The following is a 21,813-nucleotide window of genomic DNA, read 5'->3' on the forward strand; positions in this document are numbered from 1 at the left end:
GAGTCAGAGAGATCTAGGTTCAAATTCTTTGGATGATCCTAGGCAAGTCATTTCATCTCTGTCTGCCTCAGTTTCTTCATTTGTAAAATGGTATGAGAATAGTACCTACCTCGGAGAACTGTGAGGTTCAAATGAGCTAACATTCAATATTCTTAAATCTTATCTATTATTATCAAAGAAGGTTGAGGAGCAAGGATTCCAGTGGCCACCCAATTCCCAGCTCACTAGACAATTAAGGGGAAAGGGGAAATGTAGATGTGACTTAATTTCCTCCATGTTAATACATGGTGCTTTGAGATCCTGGAAGATGCTTTGTTGGGGCCCTATATGCTGTATCGTTACTAATTAATTATCTCTACTGATGTTCTTATTGCCAGTTATCTGACATGTTCTGTCCCCCGTTCACTTTCAGAAACGAGCAAGGCTTTGGGACATGTCTGCACACCGCACCTAGAGAAATGGATGGCTCAGAGACTGTCTGTGACCTTATTATCCAGGACGAACAGTCCGGAGACAGGAGAGGCTGGGATCCGAACCAGTCTTAAAGCCGGACATTCCTAGCCAGAGAGGAGAGATAACCCCTAGAGGCTCCAGCCGTCTGCTGACCCCTCCCGGAGGGCGAAGAGCCGGGGCTGGATCTCTGCCGCAGAGGCAATAGCCGCAGCCACCAGACACTTTCCCCGCAGCCGCGCTGACCTCCCGACCAGCTAGAGCAGGAGCAAGCTCTCTGGAGACAGCGGGGTTGGGTCTCTGGGGGCCCCGAACAGGTGTTTAGGGGAGGACTCCGGAATTGGCGGGGAGGGCCATGAGGGAGGGGCGCCGCTGCCCCTTTAAGAGGTGGCTGCAGAGCCGAGCTCTTCACCACCCTTTCCCCGGAAGAAAAGCGGAGCCAAGGCCCAGGCTTGCTAGGTGGGGAGGTGCGGAGCTGGGCGTGGGAGAGGCGGGGCCGTGGGACCCCTCCCTCTCCCCCTCCCTCTCTTCCCTCCCAGCCGCGATCCGGCCCCCGCAGCCGGGAGCCCGGATCGGGTAGCAGGAGCGGGTAGAAGGCTAGGAGGGCGCAGCCAGAGCAGAGCTTTGCGGGGGGGACAAAGTGGCAGGAGGGTAGGGCTGAAGACGCCGGGGGCCAAAGGGTCCAGCCGTGCGGGCTGCAGTGACACAAGCCAGAGAGGGGTGGGGAAGAGAGCGTGATACTGACCCGAGCCGGGTAGGAGACCCGGCGAAGACAGGGTGTGAAACTGACCAGGGGCACCTGACTGGACTAAGTGGGGCCACCTGACGGGGTTGGCCGAGGGCCGGTCGGCTACGCTGCAGGCGGCCGCGGGGGAAACAGGTGAATCTGACCCCCCACCTCCCCTGCACCCCCAATATACACGCATTCGCCCCAACGGGTCGGCTGCAGCCATGGACCCAGGCCCCTGCGGCCGCCGTTCCCCCTGTGCCCAGCGCCTGCCCTTCTGTGCCTTGGCGCTGGCCCTGGCAGCTGTTGGCTGTCGCGTAGCCTCCGCCTTCAACCTGGACACCCGATTCCTGGTGGTGAAGGAGGCCTCGAACCCCGGGAGCCTCTTCGGCTACTCGGTCGCCCTCCACCGGCAGACTGAGCGGCAACAGCGCTACCTGTGAGTGGGGGCGGGGGCAAGGGCTCGGGTTGGTGGGAGACCAGGACATCAAAGGGGGATCTCCAACATTCCCCTACCCTGCCAGCTTCCTTTGAGCTTTTAGGATGCCCTTAGGGTTTAAGGATTTACGAGCCCGGGAGGGGGGTAGCTTTGTTGAGAGAGGAAGGGTTGAGCGGGGGAAGGGGGTTCAACGGCGGAATCTGCGGTGGGAGGAGAGTAGATAATCCCTAACACGTGCGAGAGCTGCTACAACCTGCCTCTCCCCTCTCGAAAAATTCCCAGTCTTGAGGCACAGGCTGGGGGTGGGGTCCCCTTTGTGCCTGGAGTCCCTGGAGACATGACTAGGAGTGACTGGATGCCTGAACACTGCCCCTCTCTTCGTTTCCCCTAAACCTGGGCACCTAGCCCTTGAGGGGCCCCAGCTTTGAAACCTTATGGCTTAAGTCCCCAGTCATGGGGAATGGGAAGGCGCTTAAAGGAACAGACCTGTATCGGGAAGCCCTCAGCTTCTGTTGACCGTCTTCATTGCTCTCTCCACCTTGTACTTACATTCCTGACTGTACTAACCATATCCTCTGCATGCCCCGGGATAATAGAATCCTAAGATTTAGAACTGAAAGGGACCAAAGAGGAGATCTAATTTAACCCCACTCCATTTACAGAGAGGTAAACTGAGGCCCAGAGAAGGAAAGAATGACTTGTCCAAGGTTACACAAGAAGGAAGCCATTAATTCTTCATGTGTACATAGAGAGCCTTTATGGCTTCCAAAGCAGGTGCCCCTGCTAGTCACTCTGTGAAGAGAGCCTACACAAGGTGTTCTTTCCACTTTAAAGATGAGGTGAAGTGACTCTCTCCTCCAATCACTCAGTTAGTACAGTGTCTGGATCTGGATTCGAATTCAGATTCTTTGATTCTGAGTCAGAACTTTCCCCATTGATTCAGGATGAATGGACTGAATAGGCTGTTGTGTTTGATTGAGGTCAGAAGAGAAAGTGCTACCTGGACCCAACCCACGTGCGCCCCCTTGAGGTTTCAGTGGTGAGAAGAGGGCAAACCATTCTCATACTTTCCCGCCCGCCAAAAGTTGAGGACCCCCCTCCCCTCTCTCCTCCTCCCCAGCATCTTCTCCACATTCCACACATTCATGCTAGATCTTCAGCCCTGAGTGTGTTTGTTTTGGTTCGAAGAGGAAAATGGTATTTTCCCCCTTTCTCTCCTCTCTATTCCTCCCCAACAGCTGCTAAAAAAAAGGAAAGGGGCAGGCAGGTCAGGGATCTGGAAGGGGAAGGTGATAGCAACCAGCTGTTTGGGTTCCAAGTCCTCTGTTGGATATAGTAGTTGTCTAGCTGACCTATTTATTACTGGAGGCTGAGTGCTTTGGGATCTAAGATGGGGTACTTGTTATTGTTCAGTTGTGTCTGACTCTTCATGACTCCATTTTGGGTTTTCTTGGCAAAGATACTAAAGTGGTTGGCTATTTCCTTCTCTAGCTCATTTGACAGATAAAGAAACTCGGACAGACAGGGTTAAGGGACTTGTCCAGGGTCACTCAGCTAGAACGTATCTATGGCTAGATTTAAACTCAGGTCTTCTTTACTCTAGACCTGGGGTCTGCAACATATGGCTCTCGAGCCATATCTGGCTCCATCTCCCAACTGGCCAGTCAGGGCAGAGCCCCAGGATGTGCCCCAGGGGGCCCTTTAGCCCCCCCCCCATATTCTAGCACCTTCCGCCTCCATCCTCTTCCTTTCGTGGTTTATGGCTCTCATGGCCAAAAAGGTTGCCGACCTCTAGACCCAGTATTCCTAGCTGCCTCAGATGGGGCACAGGCTGGGCATTTATTTTATCTTCTTTTACTTTGGTGGAGGTGGGTTTGGGCAGGAAAACATTCATGAAAGATGAGGGTGATGGGTGTCTCAGAATGATCAGGTTGTCATTAAAGGCAGGGGAAGGAAGCAGGTGGGGTTCAACTTTCTCAGAGCTGGGTGACCTTAATAGAGAGATTCTTCAGCCTCTATTCCCAGGAAGTAGTACGGTGGTTGAAAGTAGTTGGGGAATTACAGCAGAGCACATAGACCCGCCCTGCTTAGTCCTAAGCCTATGTACTCCTGAGAAAATTGGGAAGTAACTAAAGTCCAAACTTTCCTAGCAGCCTTGACCTTTGCCCCTTGGCTGGTAGATCTCTGCTCCAACCAGAGCTTAATTCTAACTTGGGAAAGGTTGAGTAAGGAATGGGGATTTGGGCCTCAGAGTTCTCATCCCTGACTCTTGCCCAGTTTATTGGCTGAAAAATGATAGGGTCATTTTTCTCAGTTTCCCCAGATACTGTCTTTGGAGATTCCAGATAAAGCTTCTACCTTAGTCTATGGTATAGTAGTGATTCTTCAGCTTGAAGAAGGGCTGTTCATTGGAACTTCTCTACTCCCAAGAATTAGGAGACCTGGATTCTTGCCTTGACTGCTAGATCTCAGGAAGATTACTTCCCTTTTTTTCAGTGTCCTTCTGTAAAAAAGGCCTGAACAGTCAAGATGAGCTGTTATCTAATGAAAAGAGCACTAGTTCATCAGAGGATCTGGGTTCAAACCTTGGCTTTACTGTGTCATTTCATGACCTTTGACAAGTCACTTAACACCCTTGGGTCTCAGTTTCCTCATCTGTAAAATGGAATGATTGAATTAGATGACCTCTTTTTTCTAGCTCCATAATCATCTGATCTCTAAGGTCCCTCCCGATAGGCTCTGACAGTCTATATATAATTCCACATACTTTCCCCTTATTCCCAAAATGTGAATTATCATAGTGGCATGAGGGTTGAAGTCCCCTGTGGCAAATGAGCTAAATCTTTAGGTATTTGAGTTTCGTTCAACACATTGCCCCAAATATCTCCTTCTTTTGAGTTCCGATACTCTGGGTCTTACAGTGCAAACTGGGTATAATCCTAGACCTACCTGAACCTGGAAATTTAGAGGTGTGTGGGATGTTGTGAGTAAAGTGAAGAAATTGTCATTTCTAGGTCATTCTGGGTCTCTTGGGAAGTTTCGGGTCTCTTATTCTGCCAGAGACTCCTCAGCAGGGCCAGATGGGCTTGGACAGACAATCAGCTGTGAATCCAGATGTGAACAGCTGCCTGGAAGGACAGCTGTAGGGAGGCTGAAAAATCAAGCTGTGAACTGAAAACTTCTGGCCTGGGGCCTTGAGCTCTTGGGCCAGGACATCTAGGTTCCTTTGGGGGAAGGAGAGACTCAAAGACCTCCTAGACGAAACAACATTCCAATCCCTGACTGACAACTTGCAGTTCAGCTAACAAACTCTTCTTTAATACCGACCTAGTGCATACCTACTCGGTATAAAGTAGTATGGAGTGAAAAGGCCAGCTTCTTCTTAGACCAATGCACTGATTTCCCTTTGGGACTGTGATCTATCCCCCTCACACTTCCCCAACACCATGTATACATGTGACCTAGATTTCTAGGTCCAGTGAGACCCAGAGTCTTGGAGCTCAAAAGTCCCTGAGGAGAATATTCTAGTCAATTACCTTCTTCCTCTAAATATCCTCTTCAGGTGACTTGCTCAGGGCCACATATTTAATAAGTGCCTGAGTCAGGATTCAACCTCTTGTTTTTTTTGAATCCAAGTACAACATTTTGCCCACTATGCTGCCTAAGAATATTAAGTTTCCAGAAGCTCGACTTAGGAGTAAGAGTTCCAGCAAGAGCAGACATGACCCTACTAGCATCTAGCTCTTTCCTTTTCCCTAGACTAATATCAGGGGGGACTGGGGTGGGGGTGGGGGGAAAGGTTGTGGGTACCTGCTCTAGAATGATGATGAAGTGTCATCTGATGTGGGCATGATCCAGAAGGACCTACTGTGATCTCTGGAAATATGCTCCCTGTAAGGTAGGCTGAGCTGGCATTCTCTGGGGCTAGTGAAGAGTAGAAGAGAGCAGCAGCCATGGCCTTAGGCACCCATTATAGAGGTAAACCTTCTTCCTTGACCTATCTCTGCTTCAGAAGCCAGTGTGAGAGACCTTGGAAGAAATGTGGTTGTGTGCTGGCTTCTGGCAAGGAAGAAGAGGTGGGGGGTGGGGCAGGGTGCTTTTGTTATCAAGTTGCCTTGCAGATAGATATTTCTTAAAGACCAGAAGGAAGGAAGATACCCAGAAGATAGGAAGTAGAGAAAAAGGTACCCTAGCATTCCTCTCTCTTTAGATTTATTAATGAAGTAGTAGCTAGTCCATAGGTAGAGGGGCTGGCCAAGATATCCTCACAAATGTCTTTTAGTTCTACTCTGGATGCTCCCTCCCAGTCCCTGTACCTCATGTCTTTCTCTTCCTTATCTCTTTTTCTCCTCTATCTGTTTTTCCACTTAACACTTTCTCTTTCTCTCCTTAGTACTTTCTCTTTCTCCTCTATCAGTTTCTTTCTCTATTCATCTCCTTTTCTCCCATTTTTTCCTCTTATCTCTCTCCCCTCATTTCTCTCCCATCTCTCATTCTCCATCTTTTTCCTTCATCTTTTCCTCAATCTCTCCCTTCTCTTCCCCATCTCTTTGTCTCCAACTTTTTCCTTTCATTATATTCTCTCACATCTCTCCACTCTATATCTCTTCTCCTATCTCTTTCTCTCCCATGTTTCTTTTTCCCCCCATTCTTCTCCCTCTCCCTTCTCCTCTATTTCTTTCTCTCCTTCTCTCTCTTCCCTACCTCTTTCCCATCCCAGCCTCGAGAGGCTGAGTCACTGGTGAGAAGAGGGCAATGTTGGGGGCGGTTAGAGGAGGTCTGCTGTTCCATTTTGGGCATTGTAGAACTTTGAAACTACCAGGGGAGCGTCCCCCAGGGAGATGTCTAATTCAGGAAACAGGGCTGACACTGAGCTGGGATCCAGGCGGCAGTTAGCTGCTGCCCCTAGGCAGGACATGCTCCTTCCCTTTTACTGCTCCTATCTCTTTGTGAAGGGTTGACCTTAAATCAGAAAAAAGCAGACCTGGAGGCAGGATGGTTCCTGGAGGCAGCTTCACTTCAGGAGTGCTGACTCCTGGGACCTATTCCTCTGCTTGGGTGCTCTCTAGGAAGCCCCATATCCTCTCTGGAATTGAAATTTGCCCTGCCTACGTATTGGAAGAAGAGAAAGAGGTGTACCTACCTGAAATCCCTTCCCATGAATCTCTGAGATGGAGCATTACAAGAAACCTTAAAGGCTCTCATTACCCCAAGCCCACCCCTTCCCCCTCTGCCTTGTCCAAGCCTGCCTTTTTCCTTCTCTGGAGTGATGGATGCTGATGCCCCTAACCCTCCTGAGTCCCATTTCCCAGCTTTTATCACTTCTGCTGTTTCTCCACTTTGATGCTCCATTAGCTTTGAACTACCAGGGAGTTGGGCTAGGGTAAGAAGCTTTGCTTCCCATTGCTATAGTTCCCCAGAGGCTGGGAGGGGCTCAGCTACTTTATAGGAAGGAGAAAAGCAGCTGTGTGGCTGGACTTGTAAGGTTTGTTCCATCCTTTTGCCTCCCTCCCAAAATCATCTCAGAGAGATGAGAGGGGAAACACCAGAAAGAATTTTTGTCTGAAGCAAGTTCCTTATCCCTGAGTCTCAGTTTCCCCATCTATAAGAAAATAAGAAATGAACCAGATGACCTTTGTGATTCCTTTCAGCTCCAAATCTATGATCCTGAGTTGAGAGAGAGAGAGAGACAGACAGACAGAGACAGAGACAGACAGAGAGAGTCCTCACTCTTGTCTATTCCATCCCTTTAATGTTTAAAATCATTTCAGTATATTAAACTTTGCCTCAGGGCTCCAACCAGAAGGGACCAGAATCCTGTAGGAAGTCTGGGAGATTGGGACTAAGGCAAGTACCAGGCTGAGGGAGGGGATCTTTCCCTACCCCACCAAATTACTGACTAGAAGTTGCCAAAGCCTTCTTGGCTGAGAAGTTGGGAATTATTTATTCAATAAACATTTATTTAGTACTTTTTATGTGCCAAGTACTATGCTTCTACAGTCCTGAACACAGTTAGGAAAAGTCACATTCTTGGCACATACAAGGGCTCCTTATTCTGCCTCTGGTTTAGAAAGGAAGGATATACAATGTACCCTAAGCCTTCAGGATCTGGGAAAAGGGATGGGACTATGTGATGTTTTACCAATTGACCTCTCTGGCTCTTGACAAGATGCTCTGTGATAGCAGGAAGATTAGTGGCACCTCAGAATGGAAGATACTTTGAGCTCAGTTGAGCAGAGACCCTCTTCACACCCTCCCTTGATAGCTTTCATTCCTCTACTTCCCCTGATGATTTTGGCTATCTTCCTGACTTTGGATAGGGCACTTGCACTAATCTAGGCAGATTTGAGTGAGTGAGGGAGATTTAGGTTGGCTTCTGTGGGTATGGATATACAGAGGAATGCTGGATCTCAGAAATCAGGTAGGAGCCAGAGTGAATATTTCTATTTTTCCCTGAATCACAAGTAATATCTGATTGAGGGCCTAAGATGGCAGTTGCTCCAGCCTTATTTACTCCAGGCCTTTTTTAGATTCAAGGATCTGGAAAGGGGATAGCTAGGTGGCTCAATGAATTGAGATCCAGGTCCAGAGATGGAAGGTCTTGGGTTCAAATCTAGCCTCAGACACTTCCTAGCTGTATGACCCTTAGCAAGTCATTTAATCTCCATTGCCTAGACCTTATCACTCTTCTGTCTGAGCACCAATACACAGTATTGATTCCACGATGGAAGGTAAGGATTTAAAAAAAAAAGGATTCTGGGAATAGGGTGAAGAGAGAGAATGAGCTGAGTGATTAGGAAAAAGTGAACAAACAGACTATTTTTTGTCAATAATATTTTTCCCAATTATATATAAAATTTTTTGACATTATTTTCTAAAATTTTGAGTTCCCTCTTCTTCCCTTCTTCCCCTTCCCACAATTTCATATATGTTACATATGTGTGATCATGCAAAATATATTTCTATATTGGTCCCATTGTGGAAGAAGATGCATACTAAAAAAAAAATGAAGAAAACTGAGTGAAAAATACTATGCTTCGATCTGTATTCAGATTCCATCAGTTCTTTCTCTGGAGGTGGATGGCATTCTTCATCATAAGTCCTTCAGAAGTGTCTTAGATCTTTGTATTGTTGAGAATTGCTAAACCATTAAGCTGTTACTGTGTATTATGTTCTTCTAGTTCTGCTCACTTTGCTTTGCATTATTTCATATAGATCCTTCTAGGCTTTTCTGAAAGCATCCTGCTCTTCATTTCTTATAGCCCAATCATATTCCATTATCATATACCACAACTTGGAACAGACTATTTTTGACACAAAAATCTATACCCATCTCCCTCTCTCCACAAACTCCTGTACTGCCTCTGCCCTATCACTTGGCCTATGGGTGAGTGAGGTGCTAAAGCCTTTCTTGGGATCACGTAGATGTAGAGGTATAAGAAGCCTTAAAGGCCAATGACTCCAACCTTTATCATTTTACAGATTAGGAAACCAAGTTGTATAGAGAATGGACACATTATGGACATACAGCTAGTATTAGAAGCAAGACTCTCTGACTTATGTTCAGTGCATTGTCCATTATGACTACAACTTTTTAATAGGTTGGAATGCTCATTTACATGGCACTTAAAGTCCAGGAGCCCTCTCCTCTTCCATCAGAATCCTTCAGTATAGTTGTGAAGGACTCCTGACTTACCTTCGTTTCAGTCTCTTATTCAGTAGTCACTTGTGTCTGACTCTTCGTGACCCTGTGGGCTTCTATCCTTGGGGTTTTCTTGGCAAAGATACTGGAATGGGTTGCTATTGCCTTCTCCAGCTTATTTTATAGATGAGGAGACTGAGGCAGATAGGACTAAGTAACTTGCGCAGGATCACACAGCTAATAAATGTCTGAGGTCAGATTTGAACTTGGGTCTTCCTGACTCCAGGCCTAGTAGCAGATAGAGGCTAATTGACTTGCCTCAAATCACAAAATTAAGATGTTTCTGAGTCTAGATTTGAACTCAGGTCTTCCTGACATGGAGCTCAGCACTTTACTGTATCTTAGTTTATGTGCCTACCCAATCCTTAATCTTAACACAAATGGCACTTCTGCAGAGTTTCTTCTTTGCCATGTCATGTGTTATTCCTCTGCACTTAACTGGATATCATACGGTATCTCTATTGGTGTGCCATCACCACACTCTGAGATCTCACAAGACAAATAGAAAAAAAAAACCATATCTCAACTTTGCGTCTTTCCCTGCCACTGGCATAGTGCTTTGCATATAGTAAATATTTGTGGAAATGAATTAACCCTCATCTGGGGGGGGGGGGAGAAACCTGACCAGTCAGACTGGGTTACACTAGGGTCAACCATCCCCACCCCCAGCATGCTATCAATGTTTTTACCTGGTCTCCTTCCTCTGCCCCTGATGTCTGCTTCCCCTACCCTCCACCTTCCCCCCAACCTAGCATACAGCTCTGATTTGCTCCATCCTGGGCAAGGAGCCAGCAGGACTGGAGGGGCCTCTGAGCCAGGAGCTAAAAATACTCAGAGGCTTGGGGGGAAAGGGGGGGAGTTGGTATTGCGGGAAGGTTCCCTGTGGAATCTCTGGGGAAGGAGAGAATTGGATCCGGATGGAATTGGTGGAGGGAGGTGATTTTGTCTGAGCATCCTGTCTCTTCCCCCTCTTAGTGTCCACAGACCCAGGGCTTGCACTAAGGATGGAGGAGGTGAGGGGTAGGCAGACAGATAATTGACTGACTTTTATTCTGCTTGCTTGAAACTTTAGGAGGGGGCCGAGGTGGAGGGGAGGGCTAGTTTACAAGCCAGGGCATGCTAGCTGCCCAGCAAAGCAGGATATTGTCTGGGCTGGGGAAGAGGGAACCCTATCGCTCCCCCCTCCCCCCATCCCCCTCCCCCTTCTTTGGGTTGAGGAACAGGGGCAGTTTATAATCCCCGGCAGAGAGTGTGGGCACAATTCTTTCAGTTACATTTCATTGATGGAATCTAGGTTGAACCTTCTCTAGATCTCCCCCCCCCCCCCTTCTTCCTGTTCCATCAAGCACCAAAACCATTTTGAGGTCATTTCAGCCAGTCCCTTGCCTCTAGGCAGGACTGTGTCTAGCCCAAAGATTTCTTGTGCTTAGCATTCCCTGCCAATTCCATTACTCATGTTTGGATGTCCTTGGAGTTGGGAGGGTCTACAGGATGGCTAGCCTTGATCTCTCCTGCTCTGATGTTAACCTTTGCCCTCCTAATAGCCATCTTTACATTTGTTGGGCAAGTCTGTTCCCTTCTTCAGTCTGACTAACCTGGTAGGCAAGCATGTGCTAGAGCCAACTCTGACAGGGAAAACTGAGTGTTAAAAGTGAGCATTTCTACCTCAGGAATTGAATTAGGACTTGATTTATTAACTTCTTGGTTGTCTAGATTTAAGTAAGTGATGGAGAAAATGACAATAATGCAGATTAAATTTAGAAGTTGTGTCCTAGGGTTTTAGAGAACTAGTTGTTAAACACTTACCAGCACACTGCTCCTGATAGGGTGAGGATTTCAGGGTCCTCACCTGGAGAAATAGGATCTGGGATTCCTGGTTTTATCATTCACATTCCCATATATAAGAAAGTTGGGCAGCAGTTAACTAAAAAGCGGCACCGGTGGATTGGGTCATCTTTCCAACCTCCCTAGCCCAGGCTTCTGGCCTATGTGTGGAAGGGGTGGGGCAGTAGGCCCTAGTGGGTGGTCAGTCACCAAAGAGCAGTGTGGTTTTCCTTGCCCCTTCCTGTATCAGACTAGGAAGTGACTAACAAGGGGCTGACAGGACAGAGCTGGCACCTGGCCAACCTTGTATGCGTTGGTACTGCCAAGGGGAGGGGGAAGGGGACTCCCCTTGACCCCCCTCCCTCCTCTTATTTCCTCGGGGCCTCAGAACAAAGCTTTTGCTGTTGAAGTGTGTAGGGAAGCATAGGTTGTGTCCTACCCCCTCCCCCTCCCAGGCTCCCCAGGCTCTACATTCCTGACATGGGGAGGGAGGGATCTCCAGGTCTCTACATGCCCAGGATTTGAACCTCTTCTCCCGCTCCCATCTGCCCCTCATCAGCAACTCACAGCCACTGACTAGAGGCAGAGATTGCACCCTCATGCTGTCCTTGGCTCTGCCTTAATTCCAGGTGTGGAAGGGCAAGAGAGGAGAATAAAAGAACCAGTGGCTGGTGGGAGGGAGAGAGATAAACATAAGGCCCCATGGGCCAAGAATTGGATTAGAACCCAGGTAGTAGGGCAGGGAGCAGAGGTCCTCTGAGACCCCAGTCCTTGTGTGGCCTATGGGAGAGCAAGGGAGGGAGGCACAAACATCCGCCGCCTTCCTGATTTTCACTATTTATCTACCGACCCTATTTTCTGGGGTGGAGTGGGAAGATAGAGAGCAGAGGAATACCTTGCCTGGTAGCTCTGGAGTCTGTCATGAACCCCTTAACCTGCAGTCTGCCCCCACCTCAGGCAGCCCAACTCCTTGGCTTTGGTGTAGGTTGCTGGAGCAGCAGTAAGGCTTTCTGTGCCTTTAAAGATGTGAGACAAGGAGACCAGTTAGGTCTAGGCAAGAGGTGACCAGGGCCTTTTGAACTGGGGTGGTGGCCCTCTGGGTTGATGAAAGGGAAAGATGTTGTGGAGTTAGGAACACCTAGATTTCACAGCTGATTAAATATCAGGGAGATAGAGATGGAGAGAGGAGTGGGAAATGACATTCTTGGGTGGCTGGAAGTATAGTGGCATCTTCCACAGGAAGAGAGAAGGTAGAAGGGGAGTGTGTTCAGTGGGAGAATGAATGAGTTCTGTTTTAGAAATGTTGACTTGGAGGCAGCTAGGTGACTCAGTGGATAGAAAGCCAGGCCTAGAGATGGGAGGTCCTGGGTCCAAATCTGGCCTCAGACACTTCCTTTGTGTCTGAGCTATGTGTCAACTGTGTGACCCTGGGCAAGTCACTTAAGCCCCATTGCTTAGCCCTTACTCTTCTTCTGCCTTGGAAACACTATACAGTATTGATTCTAAGACAGAATGTAAGGATGAAAAAGAAAGGAAGGAAGGAAGGAAGGAAGGAAGGAAGGAAGGAAGGAAGGAAGGAAGGAAGGAAGGAAGGAAGGAAAGAAATAGGCTGATAGCTTTGAGGATGGTTGGGCTTAGTGAGAGGTTTTTAAGGATAGTAGAGACTTGGACAAGTTTGTAAGCAGGAGGGAAAGATCTAATGTTGGAGAAGAGTTTGAAGATTTGGGGGAGGAGAATAATTGTTGGAACCTTTTGCTGGAGAAGACAGGAGAAGATAGGACTGCATTTGTTGGACAAGTTGGCCATGGAGAGAAGGGCCACGTCTTCAGCAGAGGGTAAAGGAGGAGAGAAAAGAGGATGAAGTCAAAGACTGTGAGATGCAGTGAAGGGGAGGAGTGGGAATTCAATCAAATGGTCTTGATTTCCTCAGTACAGCATGAGATGTCCCTTATGTTTTAATCAGGACAGTTAGATGGATAGAATGTTGGGCCTGAAGTTAGGAAGACTCCTCTTCCTGAGTTCAAATCTGGCCTCAGACATGTACTAGCTGCGTGACCCTGGACAAGTCACTTAACTCTGTTTGCCTCGGTCCCCTCATCTGTCAAATGTGTAAGCTGGGTCTAGAGTCAGGAAAATTCATCTTCTAAATTCAAATTTGACCTCAGACACTTCCTCTCTGGGTGACCCTGGGCAAGTCACTTAACCCTGTTTGCCTCAGTTTCCTCATCTATCAAATTAATTGGAGAAGGAAATGGCAAACCACTCCAGGATCTTTAGCAAGAAAACACCAGATAGGGTCACAAAGACATGACTCAACAACAAAAACTTTACTCAGATCTTGTTGTACCTCTCAATGATACATTGGACTTTCTAAAGATTATTATTTTCTTGGGGTAAGGGCAGAGATAATCTTCAGGCTATTCAGTCAGGGAAAGCACCCAGTTGTCCCATCCTCTCCAATGTGGATACCTTTTGCTTAGAATGGGCTTCCCTTTCCCTTGGACAGCACCCTCCTGAGAACCAGATGTTAATCTGACCTATGGTTTCTTTTCTTCCCCATTAGGCTTCTTGCCGGTGCCCCCCGGGACCTCGCTATCCCTGATGGCTATACCAACCGGACAGGTGCTGTATATTTGTGCCCCCTCAGCTCCCAGACAAATGACTGTGAACGGATGGATATAGAGGAAAAAAGTAAGGAGAGGGTCACAGATCTCCTTGTCCTGAGTATTCCCTTTGGGCAACACCCAAAGAACTATGGGGTGTGGGGGCAGGGTTTCAGAGAGAAAAGGAGATGAGGTCACCATTCTCAAAAAGGGATTGTAGACCCTGCCCTGGCTCTCTAAGGCTTAGAGTTGATTGGGGGCTTAGAGCTATATAGATTGTTGTGGGAAGAAGAGAAGTGGAACATGCCAGGGAACTGGGTTGGAAAGGAAGGACTAGGCTGGGGAGAGGAGCCTGATGTCCAGGGGGTGTGGAGAACAGGAAAAAAGATCCCAGGACCAAAGAAGGGAAGACTGGGTACATTTTAGAATTAGGTGTGCCTAACTGTAAATTAGACAGCTCCCAGTTGCCTGCTCTTAAGAAGCTCTAGGAATGTGAAGTGTGAATTTTTGTTGGTCTTATATATCCCTCCTTATTCCTGCCTTTGCTCTTAGGTGATCCCAGGCAGCACATTATTGAGGACATGTGGCTTGGGGTGACAGTAGCCAGCCAGGGACCTGCAGGCAGAGTGTTGGTGAGTGGCTAGATGAGACTTGGGGCACCCACAGCTTCTGTGCTTCCCTTGTACCCTGCAAACTATTCAGGTCTCTCTGGAGGTGGAGGGAAGGTTACATGAGGGCCAAAGAAAAACCAGGAATATGAGTACCTGGGCTTCTGAGAACAATATGTGTGTGTCTTGGTGTTCCCCGTGGGGTTTTGCTGCTCTCCCCAGGCTGGGTGTGGCACAGCCCTTTTCTGTGTCTCATTGCTCTTCCTAGCCCCTAGGGTGCCCACCCTTCGTGGGAACAAGCTGAGTGAGCCTCTGGGAGGAAAGGGCAGAAGGGGCCCCAGGCAGGACAAAGTTGGCTCTAATTGCTTCCTTTGGGAGGCGGGGCAAAGGGAGCCAGGAAGAAGTGGCATAGTTCCTGGGGAACCTTGCCTGCTCCAAACTGGGCCTCAGGATCTCATATCTACCTTGGAACACTCCCTGGAACCCTCTTGTGCTCGTTCTCCCACCTTCCCCTGTCCTCCCCTGCCCCACCATTACCCTCACTCCTCAGTGTTCAGAGCTAGCCCTCCCTTCTGGAGGAACAAAACTCTGGGATCCCAGTCTGGACTGATTCTAGACTCTATTGCCCATAACTTTGGATCTAGAATTCTGTCAGTGAATTCATCTGGATTCCCAATTCTTGGTCATTTCTAGATTGGTCCAGATCTATAATAATAATAATAATAATATTAATAATAACAACAACAACAATAATGATGGTGACAATGGCTAGTATTTATATAGTGCTTTAAGGTTTGCAAAGAACTTTACAAAATTATCTCCTTTGATCCTCCCAATAACCCTGGGAGATGGGTCTATTATTATCTCTATTTTACAAATGAAAAACTGAGGCAAAAGGTCCAGGATCATACAGTTTTTCAGTATCTGAGACAAGATTTGAATTCAGGTCATCTTGATTCCAGGATCAACACTGTAACCACTATACTGCCTAGATGATTTTCTCCATCTTCACTTGCTTTATTTCTTTTTAAACCCTTTCTTTCTGTCTTAGAATCAATACCAAGTATCAGTTCCTAGGCAGAAAAGCAGTTGGGGTTCAGTGACTTGTCCAAGGTCACACAAGTAGGAAGTGTCTGAGGCCAGATTTGAACCAAGGTCTGGCTCTCTATCCACTGAGCCACGTAATTGCCCCCACCTTGTTTAATGATAGGAGTAATAATAATAATTTTTATTTTGTCATTCTTTTAAAAATTTCCATATTATTCATTTTTGTAAGTAACTAATCTTACAAAACCCAAACCCCAAAGCATAAACCCAAATATACAAGTGAAAAATCATTTGCTTTCATCTGCATTCTGACTCCCAAAAGTCCTTTCTGTGAAAATGGATAGCATTCTTTGTCATAAGTCCCTCAGAATTGTCCTGGATCATTGTTGGAAATAATTTTTATAGATCCCTTTAAGATTCGCAAATCATTTTACGTGTTATCTCATTTGATTCTCAGCACAACCTATGAAATAGCTACTATTATCTCCATTTGACAGATGAGGAAACTGAGGCTGAAAGTTGTTAAATGCCTTGCTCAGGGGCATGGAAATAGTAAGAGTTTGAGGCAGCATTTGAACTTAGATCATCCTGGCTCCAAGCCTCTTCCAGCTCTTTCTACTTTATCACCTCACTACCTTTAACACACACACACACACACACACACACACACACACACACACACACACAATATCTAATTCTAGGTCAGCAGCTGTTTTTGGTTTTTATTTGTTTTTACTTTAGGAGAACAGGGTATTCTCGGTGGGGAGTGCAGGGAAGTTGTCTTTAACTTGCTCTGTAACCAGTTTCTTTTTGACCTTTGAGCCAAGGACTGTGTTCAACCCATCCCTCTGGGATAATCCCCCAAAGTCCTTTATCTTCCAAAGAGAAGTTCTTCCTTGTCCTTTCCTCCCTCCCAGGGAAAATCTAATATACAGGAAAAAGGGATATTCAGCTTTTAGAATGATGGGGGCCAGCTAGGTGGCTCGGTGGATTGAGATGGGAGGTCCTGGGTTCAGATATGGCCTCAGACATTTCCTAATGGTGTGACCCTGGGCAAGTCACTTAGCTCCCCATTGCCTAGCCCTCCCTATTCTAGGACAGAAGGTAACAGTAAAAAAAAAAATAAAGTTAATGATGGAAATGAAAAAGAACCCAGGACTCCCTCCTTCCTCTCCTCTCAAAATAACATAGAAGACCCTGGTGAGAGAGATCTAAGGGGCAAGCAGACAACTGCCTGTCCAGGTCTCTGGCTGGGCGTCTCCTGTGTGACCTATAGGATGGGTTGTGACAAAAGTTTTGTCTGGGTTTGGGGTTCCCCAGGTCTGTGCGCATCGCTACACCAAGGTGCTATGGTCAGGGTCAGAGGACCAGCGGCGGATGGTGGGCAAGTGTTACGTTCGGGGAAATGATCTACAACTCGACCCCAGAGACGACTGGCAGACCTACCACAATGAGATGTGTAACAGCAACACAGACTACCTGGCCACTGGCATGTGCCAGATGGGCACCAGCGGGGGCTTCACCCACAACACTGTGTACTTCGGGGCACCTGGTGCCTACAACTGGAGAGGTGGGTAAGAAAAGGTGGACGGTGGTAGATGCTATATAGCCCAGGCCAGTAGTAGGGGTATCTGGGAAAGCTTCATGATTACTGGCTACTTTCTCTCTTCTTTCCCACCCTGAGCTAGACATTCTTTTTTTAAAACTCTTACCTTCTTTCTTAGAATCAATACTGGGTGGTAAGGGCTAGGAAATGGGGGCTAAGTGACTTGCCCAGGGTCACACAGCTTAGAAATGTCTGAGGCCAGAGTTGAAACTAGGACCTCCCCAGCTCCACATCTGACTCTCAATCCACCAAGCCACCAGCTGCCCAGAGCCATCCATTCTTAATACACCTCGGAGGTAGCTTCAACCTTTGTAAGACTGTAGAGATCTTTCTATTTTTCTACTTATTGATGGAAACAATAGATGAGATCCTTCACTGGGGACAGTCAGAATAGGAGTTTCATCTACCTACTACTATAGGTCAAGCCGTTTGACTGTTTCTCTGCTGGAAACTTCTCCTTTCCACTCTCTCTCCCTTTCTCTCCTTCCTTCTTCCTATTCCTTCCTCTCCTTCCTTCTCTTCCTTCCTTCCTTCCTTTTCTCTTCTCCCCACTCCCTTTTCTCTCTCTTCCTTCTTCCTCCTTCTGCCTGTATCTGTCCCTCTCTGTCTCTCTTTCACCCTCCCTCCACTTTTTCTCCCACCCTCCCTCCAACCTCTTTTCTCTCTTCCTCTCCCCACTCCTGTCTCCCCCTCTTCATCTCTCCCTCTCCTCCACCCTCCTCTCACCCTTTCTCTCCCTTTCATTTCTCTCTCTGTCTCCCCACACAAATATATTCCATGCACCACATGGCTGCCAACTAGAGCAAAAAGAGAGACCTCAAGTGGATATGAAGAGCCATTATAGGATAAGCTTTTCCTGAGACTAGAACAATCAACCAAAGTGTTAGAGTTTGGGAAACCATCAAAACAGATGTCTGAGGAGCATCTGGGATGAGAGTCAGGCTCAGAGATGGGAGGTCCTGGGTTCAAATCTGGCTTCAGATACTTCCCACCTGTGTGACCTGCACAAGCCACTTAACCTCCATAGCCTAACACACAGTATTGATTCTAAGATGGAAGGTAAGGGTTTTAAAAAAATAGATGCCTGTAGGTTTTGAATTCAAACCTTGGAAAGGGTCTCTTTGCATTGGCAAGAAAGTAGTCGAGTATAATTTAAAGGCTCCTGATTTTAGAAACAAAGGGCTGGAAATAGCATCCTATCTCTGCTTCTTACTGCCTATGTGACCACAGCCTAGTTAGTTGACTTGCTTTTCTGAGACTTAGTTTCCTCATCTCGAAATGTGTTCATCTGAAATGATTTCTCAGGTCACTTCTTACTCTAAGAACCAATGATTCTATAATCTTCCTAGAGCTGTTTTCTGAGTTAGAATTCAGAGTAAGAAAGGACCTTAGAGAATTCATCTAGTCCAACCCCTTTCACACAGGAAAAAACAGACTCAGAGGGATCAAATGCTTTATCCAAGATTTACGACAGATAGCAGAACCAGAATTTGAACCCAAGTCTTTTAACTCACAGTGGAACACTTTTTGCCTGCTCCTGTATTTGGTCTCTCTAAGGAAGGGAGAGTGTCCTTGGAGAGAATGATGGTAGAAGGCAGGAATTATTTCTATGGCAATTCAGGGTCAGGCAGAAGGAGGGATGGGTTCTGAGTTCATACTAATTGTTCCTTCTTCTCCTTAAGGAACCAGCTACATGATCCAGCGGAAAGATTGGGATTTTTCAGAGCACAGTTATACTGAAAAAGAGGACCGAGGGCATCTGTATATTGGTGAGTCCAGGGCCACAATCCTTAACTACTGAATGAAGAAAAGAAGTCCTGGTTGGTTGAAAAGGAAGTCTGGTGGTGGTGAATGGATACTGAGGGAATGAGGCAGTCACTCTCCTTTTTCATATAGATATTCCCACATAGTAGCTTTCCTTCATAACTCTATATTTTATTTTATGCATTTAAAAACATGATTCTCAGGGGGGGTCCAAAGGCTTCCAGAATGCCACAAGAGTCCATGGCACAAAAATATGGAGAAGTACCTCTGGGCTAGGCTGTGCTTCCCAAGGGACATCAAAGGAAGTGATTAGAACTATATGCAGGGGGCAGCTAAGTCGAGCAATGGATAGTGTGCTGAGAAGACCTGTATTCAAATTTGTGACCCTGGACAAGTTACTTAACCCTTTTTGCCTCAGTTTCCTCATCTGTACAAATGAGCTGGAGAAATAGATAAATCTTTGGATAACTTGATTAAAAAGAAAGAAAACCAAATTAAAAAGGTGAAACCACAACTAATGAAGAAGAAATTAAAGCAATTATTGGAAGTTATTTGGTCCAACTATATTGCCAATAAATCTGACAGTCTGTGTGACATAGATGAATACTTACAAAAATATAAACTACATCGATTAACAAGAGGAAATAGAATACTAAAACAACCTCATCATAGAAAAATAAATTGAACAAATCATCAAAGAACTGTGTGTTTGGAATTCAGGGAGGTGCCATTTAAAAGTATCTTACAAACTTCCTGTGGACAGGTGGGGGACTTTGAGACTACATTCCCTGCGATCCAATGAGTTTCTTGTTAAACTTGAGACAATGGGAACCAACGTATAGGGCAGCTTAAATTCGGAGGGCGCCTTGAGACGCCTGATCGGGCTCCCGGGGGTCAGAGAGGAGTAGGGAAGGTATGGAAGAAAATGGCAGAGGCCGCAATTTGAATTTTTTACAGGCACGTGGTTGATTTAGCTCTATCAGCAATTGCTTTTATTAAAATACTAATTTCCCTCATTATATCAGCCTTCATCATTTTTAAAAATAACAGAACTCTCTAAGAAAATAGCCCTAGGACCAGGTAGACTCACAAGTGAATTTACTAATTTCCTAAACATTCAAAGAACTAACTCTAATACAACGTAAACTATAAAAAAAAAAGGCAAGAGGGAATTCTTCCAAATTCTTTTTATGATATAAAATATGGTGATGATACCTAAACCAGGAAAAGATAAAACAGAGAACAAAAGTATAGACCATTCCCTAACATTGATAAAAAATTTTTAAATAAAATATTAGCAAAACACTAACAATTGTAACACAGGAATCATACACCACCTGGGTTTTACTTCAGGAATGCAAGGATGGTTCAATATTAGGAAAACCATCAGCATAACTGACCATATCAATAACAAAACCAATAGAAATCACATGATTATTTCAATAGATGCAGAAAAAACATTTGACCAAATATAACATTTAAAAAACATTAGAAAACACTGGAATAAAGGGAACTTAAAGTGTCAAATGGCATCTGTCTAAAACATTTGCAAGCATTATCTTCAATGGGAATAAACTAAGACTCTTCCTGATAATATGATAAATATGATAAATGAGCAAAGGTGCTCATTACTGCCACTGTTATTTAATGTTGTATGAGAAATGCTTGCTATAGCAATAAGAGAAGAAAAAGATACGAAAAGGAATTAGAATAGGCAATGAAGAAATAAAGTTACCACTGTTTGCAGAGGATATACCTCAAGAACCCTTGGAATCAACCAAATCAACCATAATAGAAATAATCAACAACTCATTGCTTCTGCCTTAGAACCAATACATGGTATTGATTCCAAGACAGAAGGTAAAGGTTAAAAAAAATAATTAAGAATCTCAGCAAAGCTGTAGGATACAAAACAACCCCATTTATATCATCAGCTTTTCTATTTATCATAAAAAAAAACCAAGAAGAAGAGATAGAAAAGGAAATTCCATTCAAAATGACTCTAGTCAATATAAAATACCTAGGGATATATCTACTATAACAAACCCAGCAACTATATGAACACAATTACAAAACACTCTTCACACAAATAAAATCAGACCTAAACAAATGGAAAAACATTAATTTTTCATGGGTAGTGTAGAAGTAAAAATGAATAAAAATACTCCTAGTGTTTTAAAATATATATGTAATTTAATAATAAACAAAAAGAGGAGGAAAAGAAAAGCATTCTCTTTCAGTAAAGTAAGCAAAGCAAAGAGAACCAAAAACTCACACCTGCAGCACTTTGCCAAAGCAAAGCACAAGCTCTCAAAAAAGAGCCCCGCAGCATGGGTTTCAGCCAAATTTATCTCCCAAGCCCCTGTACGTCTAATGAGGACATAACTTAAAAAGATGCTGGGAATATAGCTCAGGTGTGGCAAATTTTCCACCTGCACAGTAGGCCAACCCAATATAGTGAGAATGAAAATCCTACCTAAATTAACTTACCTATTCAGTGCCATACCAATCAAACTACCCAAAAATTATTTCATAGAACTGGAAAAAATTACAAAAAAAGTTCATTTGAAAGAACAAAAGGCCAATAATATTAAGGGAATTAATGAAAAAAATAGAGAAGAAGGAGATCATATCAGACCTCAAAGTATTCTATAAAGTGGTAATCATCCAAACAATCTGGTACTGGGGGCAGCTGAGTGGCTCAATGGATTAGAGCCAGGACTAGAGATAAGGTCCTAGGTTCAAATATGACCTCAGATGCTTCCCAGCTGTGTGACCCTGGGCAAATCACCTAACCCCCATTACCTAGCTCTTATTGCTCTTCTGCCTTGGGACCGATACACAGTATTGATTCTAAGATGGAAAGTAAGGGTTAAAAAAAAAAACACGAAACAATCTGGTATTGGCTAAGAAATAGAGTGGTGGATCTACAGGATAGATTAGGCAATCAGCACATAGCAGTCAATGTCCATAGCAATTTAGCGTATGATAAACCTAGAGAGCCAAGTGTTTGGGAAAGAACTCAGTATTTGACAAAAAACCC

The 21,813-nt window shown here is 45.6% G+C and overlaps 1 protein-coding gene across 1 annotated transcript in view; it reads left to right on the forward strand.

The window, feature by feature from the left end:
• Positions 1–1,196: 1,196 nt before the first annotated feature.
• ITGA3 (integrin subunit alpha 3) overlaps positions 1,197–21,813 on the forward strand; it is a 40,394-nt gene continuing 19,777 nt past the window's right edge. The window contains exons 1-5 of the mRNA XM_044672200.1: positions 1,197–1,616; positions 13,706–13,833; positions 14,298–14,377; positions 16,721–16,970; positions 18,689–18,775. Of these exons, the coding sequence (XP_044528135.1) occupies positions 1,402–1,616; positions 13,706–13,833; positions 14,298–14,377; positions 16,721–16,970; positions 18,689–18,775 (760 nt within the window). The 5' untranslated portion in view covers positions 1,197–1,401. The remainder of the gene's footprint in view (positions 1,617–13,705; positions 13,834–14,297; positions 14,378–16,720; positions 16,971–18,688; positions 18,776–21,813) is intronic.

This window comes from Gracilinanus agilis, chromosome 4, assembly GCF_016433145.1.
Source record: "Gracilinanus agilis isolate LMUSP501 chromosome 4, AgileGrace, whole genome shotgun sequence".
Taxonomy (NCBI): domain Eukaryota; kingdom Metazoa; phylum Chordata; class Mammalia; order Didelphimorphia; family Didelphidae; genus Gracilinanus; species Gracilinanus agilis.